Here is a 16,647-nt window from a genome sequence, read left to right on the forward strand (position 1 = left end):
TGGAGATTTATTTGTTGCCTGGGGGAGTGGGGTGGCTCAGCCATAGTTGGTTTCACAAGCATAATAGACTGCTAGTAGACTGTTATACTACTCACAGTTATGTTACTGTTATGCTACTGCAAGTAGGTGCAAATAACATGTGCATTTCCCCAACTAGGGTTGTCGCAATATTTATACACAATACAATTATTGTGGCCAAAATATTTACTATAATAGTATTTTCCTGATATCTGTTGACAGCAGAATAATGCTACTGGTCAAATTCACAACTAACTCTTTATTTTTTGTCTTTTTGGCAAATTAATGACTTGGCAATGTAACCAGATCTGTAAAAACCATACAAAAAGAGCAATCATTTATAATATCATATGTTTATCATTAACATGATATTAATATTTGGTTAACATCTGTACTGGTACAGCACAGTGTTTTTTTATACATGTTCCTGCACTACTGAAAAATTTGGGTGTGGCAGACTGGCAACCCAAAAACATGAACAAGAGTTCACAAAAAAGTAAGCTCACCTATGCTTATCCATTCTAGACCATAGGCTAGTGCAAAGGCAAGCTGATAGGGAAGAAGAATGGGATGAAGAATAGGGAGAATGACTGGCAGCATAACTAATATCTTGAGGAATGCTAATATAACTATATAAAATTTTCCAAGTCAACTTCAAGTCTCCAGGCTGTGTCCCACCCAATAAACACAGTAAGTCTAACACCTGACTGACATTTAATTTTCTGTGAGGCAAAACTAAAAACAAACACAGTTAAAGGCACATTGTAAAACAGCAGTATAGTGGAAAAGACAATTGCTGACAGATGACAATAACGTGCTGCTCTTCACATGAACTCCGAGAACACAGATCTACATAGAGTCAGACCGCCCGTCTCCTCTTTTCACATCCCAACTACTGAACACAATTCATAAAATGCTTTCTAAGTCTTTGCATCCATTCCTAGAATTGCTACTTCAGTGTCAAAAACGGTCCAAGGCACGAGATGAAAACATAACGTGTTGGGTTCTGCTCTTCAGACAGCCCAGCTTAATTAGTAAAGCCAAACAAACTGAGGCTCAGACCTAACACAACTCTATTTCTGTACCCGGACTCAGACACTCTTGTTACACACTCAAGAGCCCCTGGAATAGCACTCAAGTTACTGGGAGACTAGCATGCCATGCTGAAAAGCATGCACGGGAATAAAATCACATGCAGCCAATTTTGAATAGGCAGTTACTTTTCTTCAGGACAGATTGAACAGTTCAAACAAAACAGTGTGACAGTTACCGTTGCTTGAGGTCCCAAGAAAACAAGTTCCAAAGGTGCCTCTTAAAACCCCGTCCATAATGAACACGAAAAAATAAAAATAAAGCTGCCAAAAAAAAAAAAGGAAAAGAAAAAGAAAAAGAAAAAGAAAAAGAAAAAAAATCCATTCAAGTGAAACACTGTCACAACTAGCTTCTCCCCTTGTGCTTTCTCTCTGTCCTCTATCTCTCTGTGTGTGCTGCAGCGATGGCAGCAGCTGCTGAAGGTAGTATGGTGGGGAGCTGGAGGGGAGTGAGAAAATGAAATACCTTCTTTTCATTCTTGTCATCCATAGGTATGCGTGCCGTACCCGGGATCCCTTCTCCCAGTAAAAAGCCCAGTCTTGTCATCAGTTCCTGAGTGGCAGGGGAGGAGGAGCTTGGCTGTTTCTCCGCTTGCAGATCTACAGATATGAGAGAGAGAGAGAGCGAGAGAGAGAGCGAGAGAGAGAGCGAGAGAGAGAAAAATGCTTAACACTAGCAGGCAGATTCCTCCTCTACACTGGATGCCCCACACAAGGCCACGCTGCTGGCCCTGCCCTCCTCAACACTGCTCTGAAATGCTATGCTGCACTCTCCCAGCTGCTGCTGATGTGGTGCAGACCCAGAGAAGGCGAGGAAAGAGAGCAAGAGTGCGAGAAACAGAGGAAAGAGAGGAAAGAGAGAGTGAGCGTGTGCGGCCACGGCTAGTGTGTGAGAGTTCTAAAAGAAAGTGAATACATGTGAATATCCAGCATTGTAAGAAAACGGAGACTGGGTGTGAGTGAGTGAGTGAGTGAGTGATTGAGCGCCCTACAACATGCCTCGATCGGCAATTCCAGGGCTTTCGGGTTGTTTACAGCTCTCATTCATAGAGCCTCTGAATATCAATGAGTGGACCTCTGCTTCCTGCAACAAAACTTGAACTGTCTGTGGTCTTCATTCTCAAGCCTTAAAATTACTTTAGATTGCAATTTCAAGCTTGGGGTGCCACCAACAAGGAAGAGACAACTTGTAATCTATTTTCTGTTTACACAAACCAATTTTTTTTTTACATATTAAACCAAAAACAAAGCAGACAAATAATAACAGTGTATGCAAAATCCTGGGTTTATCGTCAAAATCCATTGCGGATAGCAACTCAAATGTGGATGCTGCAATTTAGTGATGTCAAAAAGGCAAGCATACACCGATGATGGAGATGTCGGGAGAGAGAGTGAGAATGTCCGAGGTACAAAAAGCTTATTATTCATCTCTCTGGCAGCACCTCTTTCTCCTCCTCTACTTCATTTTCTCCTTTACCTCCATTCTTCCGCAGCTATTAATAATGTTGACCGTAAATCTGATTAAATACAAACAAGTCCAGTGGCATAATGTGCTGCCAAGCCCGAGTCAATTCAAAATCAGACCACCAGACAAACATCATTGGCATGCAAATAGCATACAAATGCCAATACACAGATAATGCATTACCTGTTAAAGCAAATAAATTGTCATAATTGCCAGTCTTGCAATCAAAAGGTCATACAGTTCTCCAACCTGGTGAAATTACTGGGTCATGCAACCCAAAATAAAACTGGAAAAAGGCCTAATCAGTGAAATGTGGGGCTGACAAATCCGCTTTGAAGATGGCAATAAACGCCCTAAATTCAATCTCTCTCTATCTCGTTTGAAGTTCAAGCACTGAGCCTTATAAACAGTCACACAATCCTGAAGTCATACCCACTACATACTTAACTAGAGGAACTCTTTACTGCTTAGTCGATCGACAGAAAAATAATCAGCTCCTTGTTTTCCTAAAAACTCAATGATGTCATGATAAGTTTCCTGAAGAAATGAACCCAAATTCTGCAAATTTGCGACAGTTTTCACTGTTTTTGACATGTTAAACAATTCACTTTTTTTCTTTTTAAATCATCAGTAGATTAATCAATAATGTAAGTAATGACTACTTCTAATTCATTAGCTGGATTGGCTTTTTATCATTGAGAAGAGGCTAACCTTTTACTCCAGACATGCAAAGCGTGCCCAATTAAGGAAAATGCACAAACCGCGGCAACAGATCGAATACAGATTTAATAAACGCTAAAGTTTCTTGAATTTCCCTGGAAATGTAATCATAATTAAAATGCAAGCAGCTGGTGTTACTGTACCTACAAGAAGGATTTAGTCAAAGAACACCCCATGCCAGCAATTTATCAAAGGCTTCGGTACTTCAGCACTTTAGTCGTGTGCCTGCCTCCTTCAGCCAAGAACAAAACGTGTTAAACAAGATATATGCATCGCAAGTACTGCCAGACGAGTTCATACAGTATCCATAACTTTAGGCTGTGCAGAAGATTTAAGTTACCCCCCCCCTTAACACATCTGCCCACCGGGTTGTCTTTTTTAAAGTGTATCTATCTTTTATGCATTTATTTATTTTATTATATATTTATTTATTGGCACTGCCTTCAGGAGAAGTTGCTCTGTCCTTTAGAACTACTTTGAATTTAGAAAAACTTAAATATTCTACAAGCCTTAAAAGAAATAAATAAATGAATAGAAATAAAAATTCTCTTATCCCACAAGCCTACAAGTTCTGTACTGAATAAATTCAAGCTTTTGTCCACATAGTAGAAGACAAGGAATGCTAACCTAATGCGTGCTGTACTTGCATCACCCCATCTCCATTGCAAATGCCATGAAGTGGGAACGCTATGCATTGAAAATCAATTGTTAATAGGGAATGTCACCCAGCTCATTTAAATGCTTGAGGGGAGCCTTTTACAATCGCTCAGGCAAAGACGCCGCTCAGTCCTGAATGCACATCGCAATGATTATATAAGTCAATTCTGAGCCTTCACCCAGCAATATTATCAAGTGTAAAGAAAATAACATACAAGATCATTTCCCACTTTCCCATATCCACAATTCAACTTGATAACCCCACTCTGAACGGCTATCATCAATGCTGAGAGCCTGTTGTGGTCGAATAATTTCAAGCATGCATCCACATATTGTATGCGCTTCATCAACCTTTAGTAGACGGTTACAGATATTAATCATTTGGCAATAAAATAGTAATGGGTCTGGGGTCTTTAAAAGGGGGCACCTTGCATATCACACATTTATGGCTACTGTACATTAGCAGGCAGGGACAGGTTGTTGATTTTTTTATTATTAGCCTGTCAGAGTCTTGTCTTTTGCTTTTATAGTGGCTATCAACACAGATCCGCAACAGCTAGGAATAAGATGCTATGAGACTAACAGCTTTACAGATGCAAACCATGTGAGGAAACTAGAAACATGCCAGAGAAAACAACTGTGAAACATAGTTGAAATCTTCGCCTTCTGGAGATTAGTGCAACATTGTCTGGCTGCTGAAAAAAAAGAGGCAAAACTGTATTTTTGTGAGCTCTGGCTTTAATGATGCAAGATCCTTGGGTCAATTCCAGGAGGAGACACAAATTCCTTTGTTTAAAAACAAATCCTTGTGGTAACCCCTTGCAATTAAGGTAGGAACCGAAAGTAGCTTCTTTTTGGAATCGATAGGATCTAATTAATTTCTCATAAAATCTGGTTTGATTTTTACTCAATTACAGACATAAATCTGCCAAACCAACTTATTCAATCAGTCAGAGACTTAACTTGAGGAAAAACTCATCAATTTAGTAACTTGTAGGATCTCCCTGGGCAGCAACAACCTCCATCAGAAATTTCCAGATGAATAACAATGACCAATTTTGGATCCTCGCTACCAACAAAAAATGGTTCAGTTTATCAATATATGCTGTCATTGATCATCTCATCTGTCTCATGGGATAAGGTCAAGACCCTGACTTTGTTATTGTAAAATATATATTTTTTCTAACCTTCTTATTATTGATTTTCTTGTATGCTTAGGGTCACTGACTTGTTGCATAATCCAATATCTCCTACACTTCTCCCCCGACATTCTCCTGTATAATTTCTTCATACAATTTTAAATTTGTTGTTGCCTCAATCGCTCCAAAGGTTTCCTGCCCCGAAACAGCAAAACAGCCCCAAACCAAAATGTTCTCTCCAGCATGCTTAACACTTCAGATGAGGTTTTGGTTGCTGGTGTGAAGAAACAAATCCAAATGAGATGTTTAGCATCGTTTTGGCCAAATCTCTTGAGTTTTGCCTCGTTCACGGCACATCGTCCCTTCAATTGCTCTTTTTCCCAGCACTGTGAATGATTACTCTCTTGTATTTAACACAGACATGAAAAGCACAGCTGTTAGAGTGCGTGTGTGCTTTTTAGTTTAGTGAGATTGTTTGTCCATAACTGTGAGATGAAGAACAGAGTACATGTTATGAGTGACCATGTTGTTGACTCAGTTTTTCCTTCGCAACTTTTTCTTTTCTGTCATTGGATTAAATCGATCACCCGGCTCTTTATTACTTTGCCCTGAGAAGACCACTCCATCACAGGTTCTTCAAAGCCACTTAAAACCACACGCCTCTGAGGACCAATCAGCAGCTCCAGAATGGCGCCGGGGTTGTTAAAGACTTGACATGAATAAATCATAAGAGACAGAAAGACTGACATAATGATACGACAGAGCACATACAAATAAAAACTTCACGGGCCAAATCAATAAAGCCCCTTTTAACCCGTGGTCTCTCTGGAAAAATCAATACGCTGTGCCAAAAAATTGTTTACTTGCACAGCCAACTTCACCCACAGCTTGACACAAAACCTTCACTTTGCAAGCGCGTTTTAACATCGTCCATCATGTGCATGCATCTATGAATAAACAAACATATCACATTTACTGCATTAATAAAGCTGAAGGTTATGCTGATTATACTAGCGTGTCAACAACTTCTAAATGGATTCTAGTTGAATGGCCTCTTTTACTCACTTTTCATTCTAAATACGAAACAGGAAATCCCAGCTCCATTTCCTTTTCATAGTTGTCATCACCACCTATTCATCATGCTCAACATTTTGTCAATTAACCATTGACAAAGTGACAGACGAATACATGGATACACGAAAAAATGTCAACGAATGTGACAGGCAGGCAAAAAACCAAAAAACCCCAAACAATATGATGCAGCTCATGAAAAGAAAAAACACTTTATGTGCTGTTTTGCCCTTACTTGCTCAACTATAAGCTACAGGGAAGTACTATCTGTTGCTGGGTGTCTTGCTGCAGGGCATCTCAGCTGTGCCACTGGTTTTTCTTCTTGATTTGTCAAGCCTGCTCATGGATGCAATGAGCCACCTTTCAGTTATAAACTACATTCTCCAATGGCTCTAAGGTGACAGCAACTAAAGCCTTACAGGACAGCAGTTTCCTTTAGCGTGATATACTCTAGAGTCTCAATGAGCTCACACTAAATAAATAAACCTGAAAGGAATGTTATTGGAGGCATAATAAGTACTTAAATAACCACTGTTACTACTGATTATTTCCCATTCATTTCACATGAAATATCTTTAAAGTTCAGGCAGTGGATTGTTGTGACAGCTGTAGGATGCACTTACATACTAGCTGAAGTTAATTAACATCTCCTGTTCAGTAACAATCCAGAATTCAGCTCATTTGAGTGTTACTGTAGTATCTGTAAAATAATGAAGAGAGGAAGAATGCAAAAAAACTGAAGCAATGTTATGAGATAATGAGAAACTGGTGGCACGGCACACCTGAGGAAACTGATCCCAGGCAGTAGTGAGAAATCTGACAACCGCTCCATTCTAGTCTGACAGCAAGTGTAGAGCAAAATAACTCCTGGTTCACATCCTCTGTGACCCCTGCCAAAGGTTTTCAATTTGAGATACTTAAAATCCGTGAAACACAGACAATTTTTTGCATCTCATTGTTAATTATGTCATGAAGCTTATTGAATTCACAAAGGACTTTTTACTGACTAGTTTAGAAGGTCAAAATGTGGTTTGGCAGATTCTCAAGGAAAACATACTGCTATGACTTAATTATTTAAATGCTATCAGCAGCAGAGTTCTTCTGATTTCCGTGTCAAGTTGATATAATTAGAAGATAACTGGACTGTTGCTAGTCTTCTTTGCTATTTTCAAATGTTATATATGGTCTTGTGTCATGTTAATGCTCTTTTGCTTGGTTTTGTTATTTGGGTACACCAGGTTAACCACACATGTATCCCAAATACATACTGAAGATGTACAAATACATAGACGAGTTATTCTTTTCTCCTCCTCCTTACAGAAATATGCCAACACGGCACAATCAGACATAGCATTATGACCACTGACAGGTGAAATGAATAACACAGATTACCTCTTTGTCGTGGTTAGTGGGTGGGAGATATCAGGGAGCAAGTGAACATTCTGTCATCAAAGTTAATGTGTAAAAAGAAGGAAACATGGGCAAGCGTAAGGATTCGATTTGAGTTTAACAAGGGCCACATTGTGATTGCTAGAATGGGTCAGAGCATCTCCAAAACAGTGTTTGTGGGTTGTTCATGGTCTGTAGTGGTCCCAGTGTGCAACGAGCATGTGAGCATGAGAAATAGACCATGGAGCAATTGAGGAAGGTGACCTGGTCTGATGAATCAAGTCTTCTTTTACAGCAAGTGGATGACCAGTTGCGCCATTTACCTGGGGAACACCTGGCAACAGGATGCACTATGGGAAGAAGGCGAGCCAAGAGAGGCAGACCACCCTTTCATGGAAATCATATTCCCTGATGGCTGTGGCCTCTTTCAGCAGGATAATGGGCCCCCGCCACAAAGCAAAAATGCTTCAGGAATGGTTTGAGAAGCACAGCAAAGTTTAAGGTGTTAACTTGGCCTTTAAATTCCCCAGATCTCAATCCAATCGAGCATCTGTGGGATTTGCTGGACAAACAAGTCTGATCCATGGAGGCCAAACCTCGCAACTTAAAGTACTTAAAGGATCTTTTGCTAACATCCGAGTCCCAGATACCAAAGAACACCTTCGCAAAGTCCATCCCTCAGTGGTTTAGGCAGTAAAAGGGGGAGCAACACAATCTTAGGCTGGTGGACATAATGTTATGTCTGATCGCTATAAATCTGTAATTAAAAGGTCAAATAAATGTATTTTTAAAGATAAGTGCCAGAGTAATACAGGTTATCTATCTATCAGGACACTTTTAATAATCGCTAAGCTCTACCAATTATAACTTAGGTGCAAAGGCAAGAAAAACCTTTGGAAAGAGGTAAACAAAATGATAATTAGCTACGTTGTTTCAGAGTGCTATAATATTCCAATAATGAGATCCTAGAAGAGTGAAACAATTTGCAGACCTCTGCAACACCCTAATAATCCCACATTACAGGAGTAGTCAAACCCTAGGGTGACAAATGTGCTTTAAAAAAAACAACAACAACTTTAAAATATAACAAATAATTAGAGCAGGAACCAATTATTCACATTCGATTATCATTACTCACTCACACACACACACCTCAAACATGCACATTTTATTTATTCCATCAACTCTACGGTACTTTAAGGGAGAATTTAAAAAGGCTTTGGGGTAATCCAGTGGATGGGACCTCTTCACACCACATTACATTACAGTCCTAATTGGAAGTCTGTATATACAAAGAAAATAAAAAGCTATTAGGAGAGTCCAAGTTCTAACTTTTCTAACAAGGCTATAGAGTGCCAAGATGTAAAATAGTTGGTGAGATGGAATAAAACTGGCTGTAATATAGCAAATATCCTGTAATTTCACACTGGCTCTAATATCACATCCACAAATGATGACTGTAGTCAGTCAGGAACATTACTCTCAAGACTGTTATTAACTCTTCTCACCTTGATTAACCTAGTTTATTAATTGGTACCACCTAGACGGACCTCAGTTTATGATTTTATGTATGAAAGGGGAGCCACACTAGCTCTCCAGTCATATGACAGCTGACATTTTTGTCAGTTACACGTTAGGGGAAATAGTTTTATTTATCTAAATGGAAGGCAGATAATAAGTAAAATGGCTAGCCGAAGAAAACCCTCCCTGTTCTAGGTAAAGCATCAGATTTGTCCTTTACTTTTTACGCTACCCTGGAGTTATTGAAAACCAGGGATGTAGCTGGAACCACTTTGTTATTCCGGTAACTGTACAGCAAATGGAGGCAAAAACAAAACAACATCGTTATCTGCTGCCGGAGGAAGTTTATGAGCAGGTGTGAAATAGCAGCCGTGTGGTTCCCTGATAGAAGAATGAAGACTGAAGGAGGAGGAGGAGGAGAAGCAGAGGAATTTGGGGGGAATCAGTAGAACAGACTGGATCTGAGGAGCTGCCTTAGCTCACTCGCTGCCAAGAAAACAATCCAGCCGGTGCTCATTAGCAGCTGGAGTTTCATTACCACAACAGTGGAGCCCGTTTAATGAACCCTCAATGAGAACATGCATCCTGCTTCCCCATTTGAGTTCAGGAGTACAAGGTGACGTGCCCCCCTGAAGCAAGTTGAGTGGTCTTATTGCACATTCCAGAGTTAGAATCTGCCGCAGGCGGAGATGGAGCGTCCAGCGAGACATTACATGAGGTCAAGACTATAGATAACAGCGTATCTGGGGCGGGAGACGGCATAGAGGTAGTAATCATAGTGTGACTGGCATCTCAGCTGGACACCATACGCCAGCTGTTATTAATGTTGCTGCAATGGCAGATACAGATGGCATTTCATTAACTATTAGACCAACAGAGCTGAAGCTTCCTCACGTGGCGATTCGGCCCCTTGGGCCAAAGAGTTTGTGCTGTAAAGATCCTGCAGAGATGAGCAGACCACCCTAATCAAGCTTTACGATTTAGTGCAGGAAAAATAAAAACTAAAAATACGGTGAAAAGGTGATTTTAATCAAAAAGCTTAAGAGTGGATGAACAATTAACATAATCGGCTACAGAAAGGCGCAGAACTATCACTCTGTGCCAGCGAAAACAAAAATCACATCGCATTAATTTCTGCTGCCTCAAAGTTACTATTCTCCTGAAGAGCAAATTATGAACAAAGACAGGCTGAATATTATTATGAACTGGGAACAATTGGCCATGATTATACAATTTCACGAGCGTATTCATAATTGATTAAATTTAGCCACTGCATAAGCTGGGATTTGTTGGTTTAGTAATAATAGAGTGCAAAGAGCACCACAAAGGGTGACACAGCCTCCAGAAAGTGTTAACAAATGAGTAACACACACAGTGCAGATGAAATGAGACTAAGATTACTACTGTTTTATTTTAAAATGGAGCAAGCTTAATATTATAGCCAGATGGTTTAGGAGGTGCAAATTCACATAATTCTTAGCCAAATAAGTCTGACCATTGTTTTAACTAGAGATGGCACGATACCACTTTTTTATGTCCGATACCGATACCGATATCATAAATTTGGATATCTGCCGATACCGATATGAATCCGATATAGTGTTTTTTTTAACCAATAAAACGTTTTTTTTAATATCTTGTTGCATTTTGTATAAGTTCATACTCAAGTTTAAATAAATAACAACACTAAAGCTATTCTGTTATACCTGTATGTAAAAAATACACTGCGCCGAAAATATTTCATAGTTCAGCAACACTGATCAACCTAATAAACTTAAACCTGCACCATCCTCCCTATTCTGGTATTTTAAAGAGTACTTAGCAGAAATATTAAGCAACCTAACTAATAGGGTTGCAAACTCCCAGCAAAAAAAAAAATAGGGAACCACCCTCCACCTCATGATGCTTAATCGATGTAATCAAATTTAATTTGATGCAGGGGGGAAATGCACAAAAATAAATTATTTTTCAAGAATAATTAAATAGATCCAACATCTTTCTTCAACAGAACTGCAGACTGCACAGATGGTACCTTCCCAAAGGAAAAAGTAGTATAGCTTACTAGGGTATATTAGACTTAACAGTTACTATATACAGTAATGGACTTCTATATATTTTACATCAGATTAAAACTTTGGGTGTAAGAGTCAGACAATTATTTTTAAAAGCTAGACATTTTAAATGAGAATAAGAAAGAAAAGTATGTCTTTGTGCCCCCTTTTCCCTGTTCATGCCCTATCGGCCCCCCTGGCTAAACTTTGCTAGATCCGCCCCTGCACAGTTACCAGCCGTCAGCTATGTAGAAAAAGATCCTGGTGTAGAAAGTAATATTAAATAAATTCTAACAACAGATTATCAAGCTTAAACGTGCTGCTGTTGTTCAGCCGCTGGTTTCCTCTTTCTGGTGAGAAGTGGGCCAAAAACTAAGAAGAGAGACGGACTCGCGACAGAAAAGCCGATCAGCTGATCATTAAGCAGTTTCACGATTGAAGTAGCAGCAGGAAAGAGAGAGAGAGAGAGAGAGAGGCAGTCGCTCCATATATCGGTTGTTAAGCTTAACGTGGGAACGCTTTACAAACATTCAGAGATGAACTTACACTCTTGCTTTACTTCTCTCTGGGAAAACTTCCTCGGAGATGAAATGCTGGTTTGCTAGCTAGGCTACAAATACACACAGCCGCTCTATCACGTGATGCACACTGCTGAGACGTGCTACGGTTATGAGCCGAGTTACGCTGTGTAGCAAGTTTTGTGAGGTGCTTTTTTGATATTTAATGGATCGGATTACATTTTTTATTTCTCGCCGATATCCGATCCAGTAATTTGGGTCAGTATCGGACCGATACCGATATGTAATATCGGATCGGTCCATCTCTAGTTTCAACACTGACAAGATAATAAATACATGAACAAACAGGTGTTAAGTGTTCGGACACTGGTCTTACTGGAGCTGTAAAATGAGGGATTTGAAGAGAGACATAATTGTAGGAGAGGACAGGACCTGCAGTTCAGTCTTGACTGACGGAGACAGAGACGGGACTCCGAGAGCACAGCTGAAACAATTCTGTCGACCAAACTGTTGGCTGCCTGTTGCAAACACACTCAAGCATGCAAACACACACATACATAAACAAAGACAAAGGCAACTGCGGACACTCGGGCAAAATAAAAATACCCTCTGCAGTTACACGCAGGCACAGGAAACATAACCCTTTCTTAAAGACAGCGCCATGCGAGATGACTCCTGAGTAGGTCAAAAGCATGTTTCCTTTCTTAGCCTGCAGCCCATCCTGCTCAGCCACAATGCGGAGCATGAAAAATGACAACGCTCTGAGCCCGACCCAAAAGACGAACAAGTGAAGTAACCATGCAACACAGGGACAAAACTCACGCTGCATTAAAAACTGTCAAAAGAAAATTACATTCAACTTTTTTGAAAATCAGCCTCAGCTGCACTAAAGACTTGTCTCTGTCTACAGATGTGGACGTGGTTCTGGACACTCAGGACAGGCGTCCTTCAGTAAAAGCCCCTCTTCAGAGCTCCCACTTTATTTGTGCTGTAAATGACACATAGTCTTCATCCTGCAAAACTCTGAATGGATTTTCTGACTCCGATTCTTCCGGCAGTCTCTCAACAATGTGATGCTGACCTTGTTATTAAAGCAGCGAAGTTGTCTCATCCTGCTTCAACAGTTTACTCTGTCTGAAGTAGAGGACAACACAAGCTGAAAGATGCTCTGTTTAAAAGAAAAAAAGCAATAGTGGGTAATGTCCTTGTCACATGTGACTAGGGATGGGTATCGAAAACCGGTTCTTGTTGAGAACCGGTTCCCAGTGTTTCAATTCCTTGGAATTGTTTGCCATTTTTGCAAACGATTCCCTTATCGATTCCAGTCGCCCCGAATGACGTCACCACGTTGCGGAGCGTCATTTACCTGGCAGGAAACACGCAGCCTAAGCGGCTCAAACGCTCAAAAGTTTGGTTTTGCTTTACGAGAATGGATGACAACAGGGCAACTTGCAATACTTGCAAAGTAGATATTTCATTTAAGGGAGGAAACACTACAAATATACAAAAGCATTTGCTCACAAAACACACGATGACCTTAAATGAATGTCGTGTTTTTAATTCCGCTCCGGACTCGTGAATCTCAACCCAGCAGCAGCGGTAACGTTTGCACGTCCTCTCCCGTTAATGCGGCAGGTAAATAATCAACTAACAGTGCATATTATGTTAGCGCGATCTGCCTTATTACAAAACCTGCCATTACTGTGCATTTAGATGACCATGATGAGAGAGACAGACAGAGTCTGGCTCAGATGCTGGCAGTTCTCACTGCAGTCTACCGTTAGCGTCTCCTTTCAGGCCAGGATAGACGAATGTCACCGAGCAGTGACTAAGTTTGTGGTCAAAGGTTTGCACCCATTTGCCACAGCAGATGATTTTCGGTAAGTGAATGTGTTTAATTGTAGGCAGGGACATTACTGGATATTCTTGTGTAATTGCTACAGAATAATTGATGTTATACTTTGTTATTGCTACAGAAGAATATTTATTTTATTATTTTACATTTACAATTTTTTTTCCTGGGGACCCTGTGACACCCCATTGAAGAGCCGTAGGCTGTGGATCTCTTAAGATCTCACTGTTGGGTTTGTAAGGCCATGTTACTCCGAAATTTCTATCTTGTTCAAAGAGAAGATATAAAACAAAGTTCTAAGCTATTAGACCTTAGTGTTCTCCTTTTTTAAAAAGAATCGATAAGAGAATCGATAAAGAATCGAATCGTTAAACAGAATCGAAAATGGAATCAGAATCGTGAAAATCTTATCAATACCCATCCCTACATGTGACCCATGGTGCATATGCATGATTCTGTCCACATGAGAGAAAGTATTCAAAAGACTGTGAGGTGGGCCTCACTCTGCTGCATCTGAGCTATCAGAATTAGCCACCATTAGTGCCTGATTATGCACGATTAGTTGATGAGCTGTTATATTCTTATAATTTCTCAGCTATAACATTTTTTAACCTGCCAACTACGGCTGCGAGAAGAACCCAATGGAAAGTTTCTTCTTTCCTATCAGCTGATTGTCTGCAGTATTTACTGAATAATTGTGCGCAGAACAAATAAAGGGAAGAAGTAAGTAGATGTCTGACCTTAAAAACGGACTGGTTATTTCTTCAGCTGCCTGAAAGCTGAGTCAATATTTGAAAAACATGGAGAAAAAAAATCACTCTCAGAGAACAGAATAAGACAGAAATGCCTTAAATGCCTGGGAGCTTTTATACCAACAGTTGTATGTGGCGCAATAAAAATAAACTACATACGACTGGGCAGTGTCCTAGAAGCAGTCATTTCTAATTTGTCAGAAACTGACCAGATCTCTATCACTGGGAGCAGACCCAAAAAACAACATAATGCAAAATTCAGTTAAATTATCGGATAGTTGTAACTAATTTCTTGCAGTAAAATGATTCTATACATGTATATCTAGTAGCAAAAAGATAGTTTGGAGGCCTGCACATGTACATCTGCCACATGCATGAGATAACAGCTTCAGTACAGAAAGCCCTATCGCAGTTTTTCATCTGTTGTTGCATCACAGATGTTTTTTAATGGTTAAAATGTGTATTTTTGTCATTAATATGCATTTCAATCAAATTAAAATCAAAACCGGGTCCTAAAAAACAACAAACTCTTGAAAGTCTTAAAACCATTATTCAGTACTTGTATTGAGTATATTTTCTGTGCTGCAGAAAACAACTACATTTTTTTATGTTAATGGGCTTATTCCCTAAGTGTCAAATGCTTACCAGGGTGTATATAATATACAGACAAGTTTAAAAAAAAATAAGGCTTTAAAAAGTTCAGCATATTTCTGATTAATTTTAAGACAGCAGAGCAATATAAGTTTTACAACTACGCAAATGAATCCCATCTCTTTTTCGTTTTGCCACAGACATATTTTTTAATACTACTTTATTCTAAATTGTTAGAGGACAAAGTGAGCTGTCCCTTAGCATTTGAGTTAGACTTGAACCATACAGCACAAGCAGAGAACTGCAGGTTTAAAGCCAATAAACAAAATGTCCAACTTCCTTATCTAATCCTAGCATTATGCTATAGTTTCACTCCACAAGCATCACATCCACTTCTGAGAGAACTCTATTACGAGATATTACAAACAGATTAAAGCTCAGCATCTGGAATGAGGGGCAACCTCTGGAGCTGAAAAGCTGTGGAAGAGAAAGAAAGTGTAGTTCCTCCAGCACTGCTTCAAATGAGAGTCAATTCCTATAGACCCCATTTCTTTACACCAAAACAGTTTTGTCCTCTGTGGATGACTTTGATAAGTTCAAGAAATGCAAGAACACATCCATCTTTAATACTGTTTATGGTTTGGAAGCATCAAAAGGTTCATCTCGTCTCATTGATGTGCCGAAAGGATGTACTTTGAGTCTCTGGTGCTCGCTTCTGGCATTCATACCTTCCTCAGCTCTTCTTGCCCCTGCCACTAACAGGAACACCCAATCTAATCTGATGCTGCCACCTTCATGCTTAACCACACGGAAGGTATTTGTCTGCTGATGAACAGCGCCCGATGGGGTGTTGATTGTGGATTATGTTCAGCAGGCAGTGCTCAGAGTTCTCCGTAACGATTTCAGTGTCTGTTTTGTCAGACAGGAGAATCTTTCTCCTCGTGCTCTCAGAGTCTTTTAAATGCCATTTGACAAGCTCCAAATAGGCTGTCATGCCTTTGCTCAAAGTGCAGCTGGTCTACAATAAAGGCCTGATTGATGAACTGCGGCTAAGACGGTCATCCTTTCCCCCCTCGATCTCTGCAGAGGACTGCTGAAGCTCTGTGGGTTTTGCCAAATGACCTGAAGAAGACCCTTCACGCTCAGTGTCCAAGACTGGTGGGAGAGCCAGTTCAAGGAAGCGTCCAGATGGCTCCAAACTTCGTCCTTTTTAAAACATATTGAGATTCACTGTGCTCCTGGAAACATGCAGATCTCTGGAAGCAGTTTTCTCACAGTGGTCCACAGACATACTTAGACTTTATTAAAGGTTTTCGTTCTTCCACATCTACAACATAAAGTGTGCTAAAATAAATGTCATATTATTCTCCCATGAAACTGAAGACGAGTCCATACTAAACACACAAGTCCTTTCTGTGATCTGAAGTAGTTTAACATCACCTCCCCTTGAGCGTTTTTTTTTTTCACTGCATCATTAAGCAATGAAGAGGAAGGAGGGTAAGATTAGATAAGGAGGCGTGGGGAATAGTGGAAAGGTGTTGAGAAAAGTAATAGGGTGTTGATTTTGGAACGGCATTTGCATTTGTGCTCAAAAACATTGGTTTAGGACTTATCCAGTAATATATTTCTGCTCAGTCACACAAGCAAGGACTCTCTTTTGTAATTAGTGAATAAAAGTAACGGTACGGAAACTGACGAGGTCATATTTATTTACTGTCTGCTATCTGCTGGTAGCCTACTCTGAGCTCTATGTTAGTTGAACGTCAGACACACCCTCGTGCCTTAGTATGCGACAGTCAGCTGTGCCGAGTT

General features: G+C 40.0%; 1 protein-coding gene across 5 annotated transcripts in view; it reads right to left on the minus strand.

Moving 5' to 3' along the window:
• Window positions 1-16,647, minus strand: part of LOC146500758 (protein TANC1-like) — a 119,852-nt gene that overhangs the window by 48,139 nt on the left and 55,066 nt on the right. For all 5 annotated transcript variants that reach the window (XM_085136288.1, XM_085136287.1, XM_085136285.1 and 2 more), the window contains one exon: window positions 1,576-1,709. In XM_085136288.1, the coding sequence (XP_084992414.1) occupies window positions 1,576-1,709 (134 nt within the window). The remainder of the gene's footprint in view (window positions 1-1,575; window positions 1,710-16,647) is intronic.

The sequence above is a fragment of the Neolamprologus multifasciatus genome, chromosome 16 (genome assembly GCF_963576455.1).
Source record: "Neolamprologus multifasciatus chromosome 16, fNeoMul1.2, whole genome shotgun sequence".
In the NCBI taxonomy this organism is placed as follows: domain Eukaryota; kingdom Metazoa; phylum Chordata; class Actinopteri; order Cichliformes; family Cichlidae; genus Neolamprologus; species Neolamprologus multifasciatus.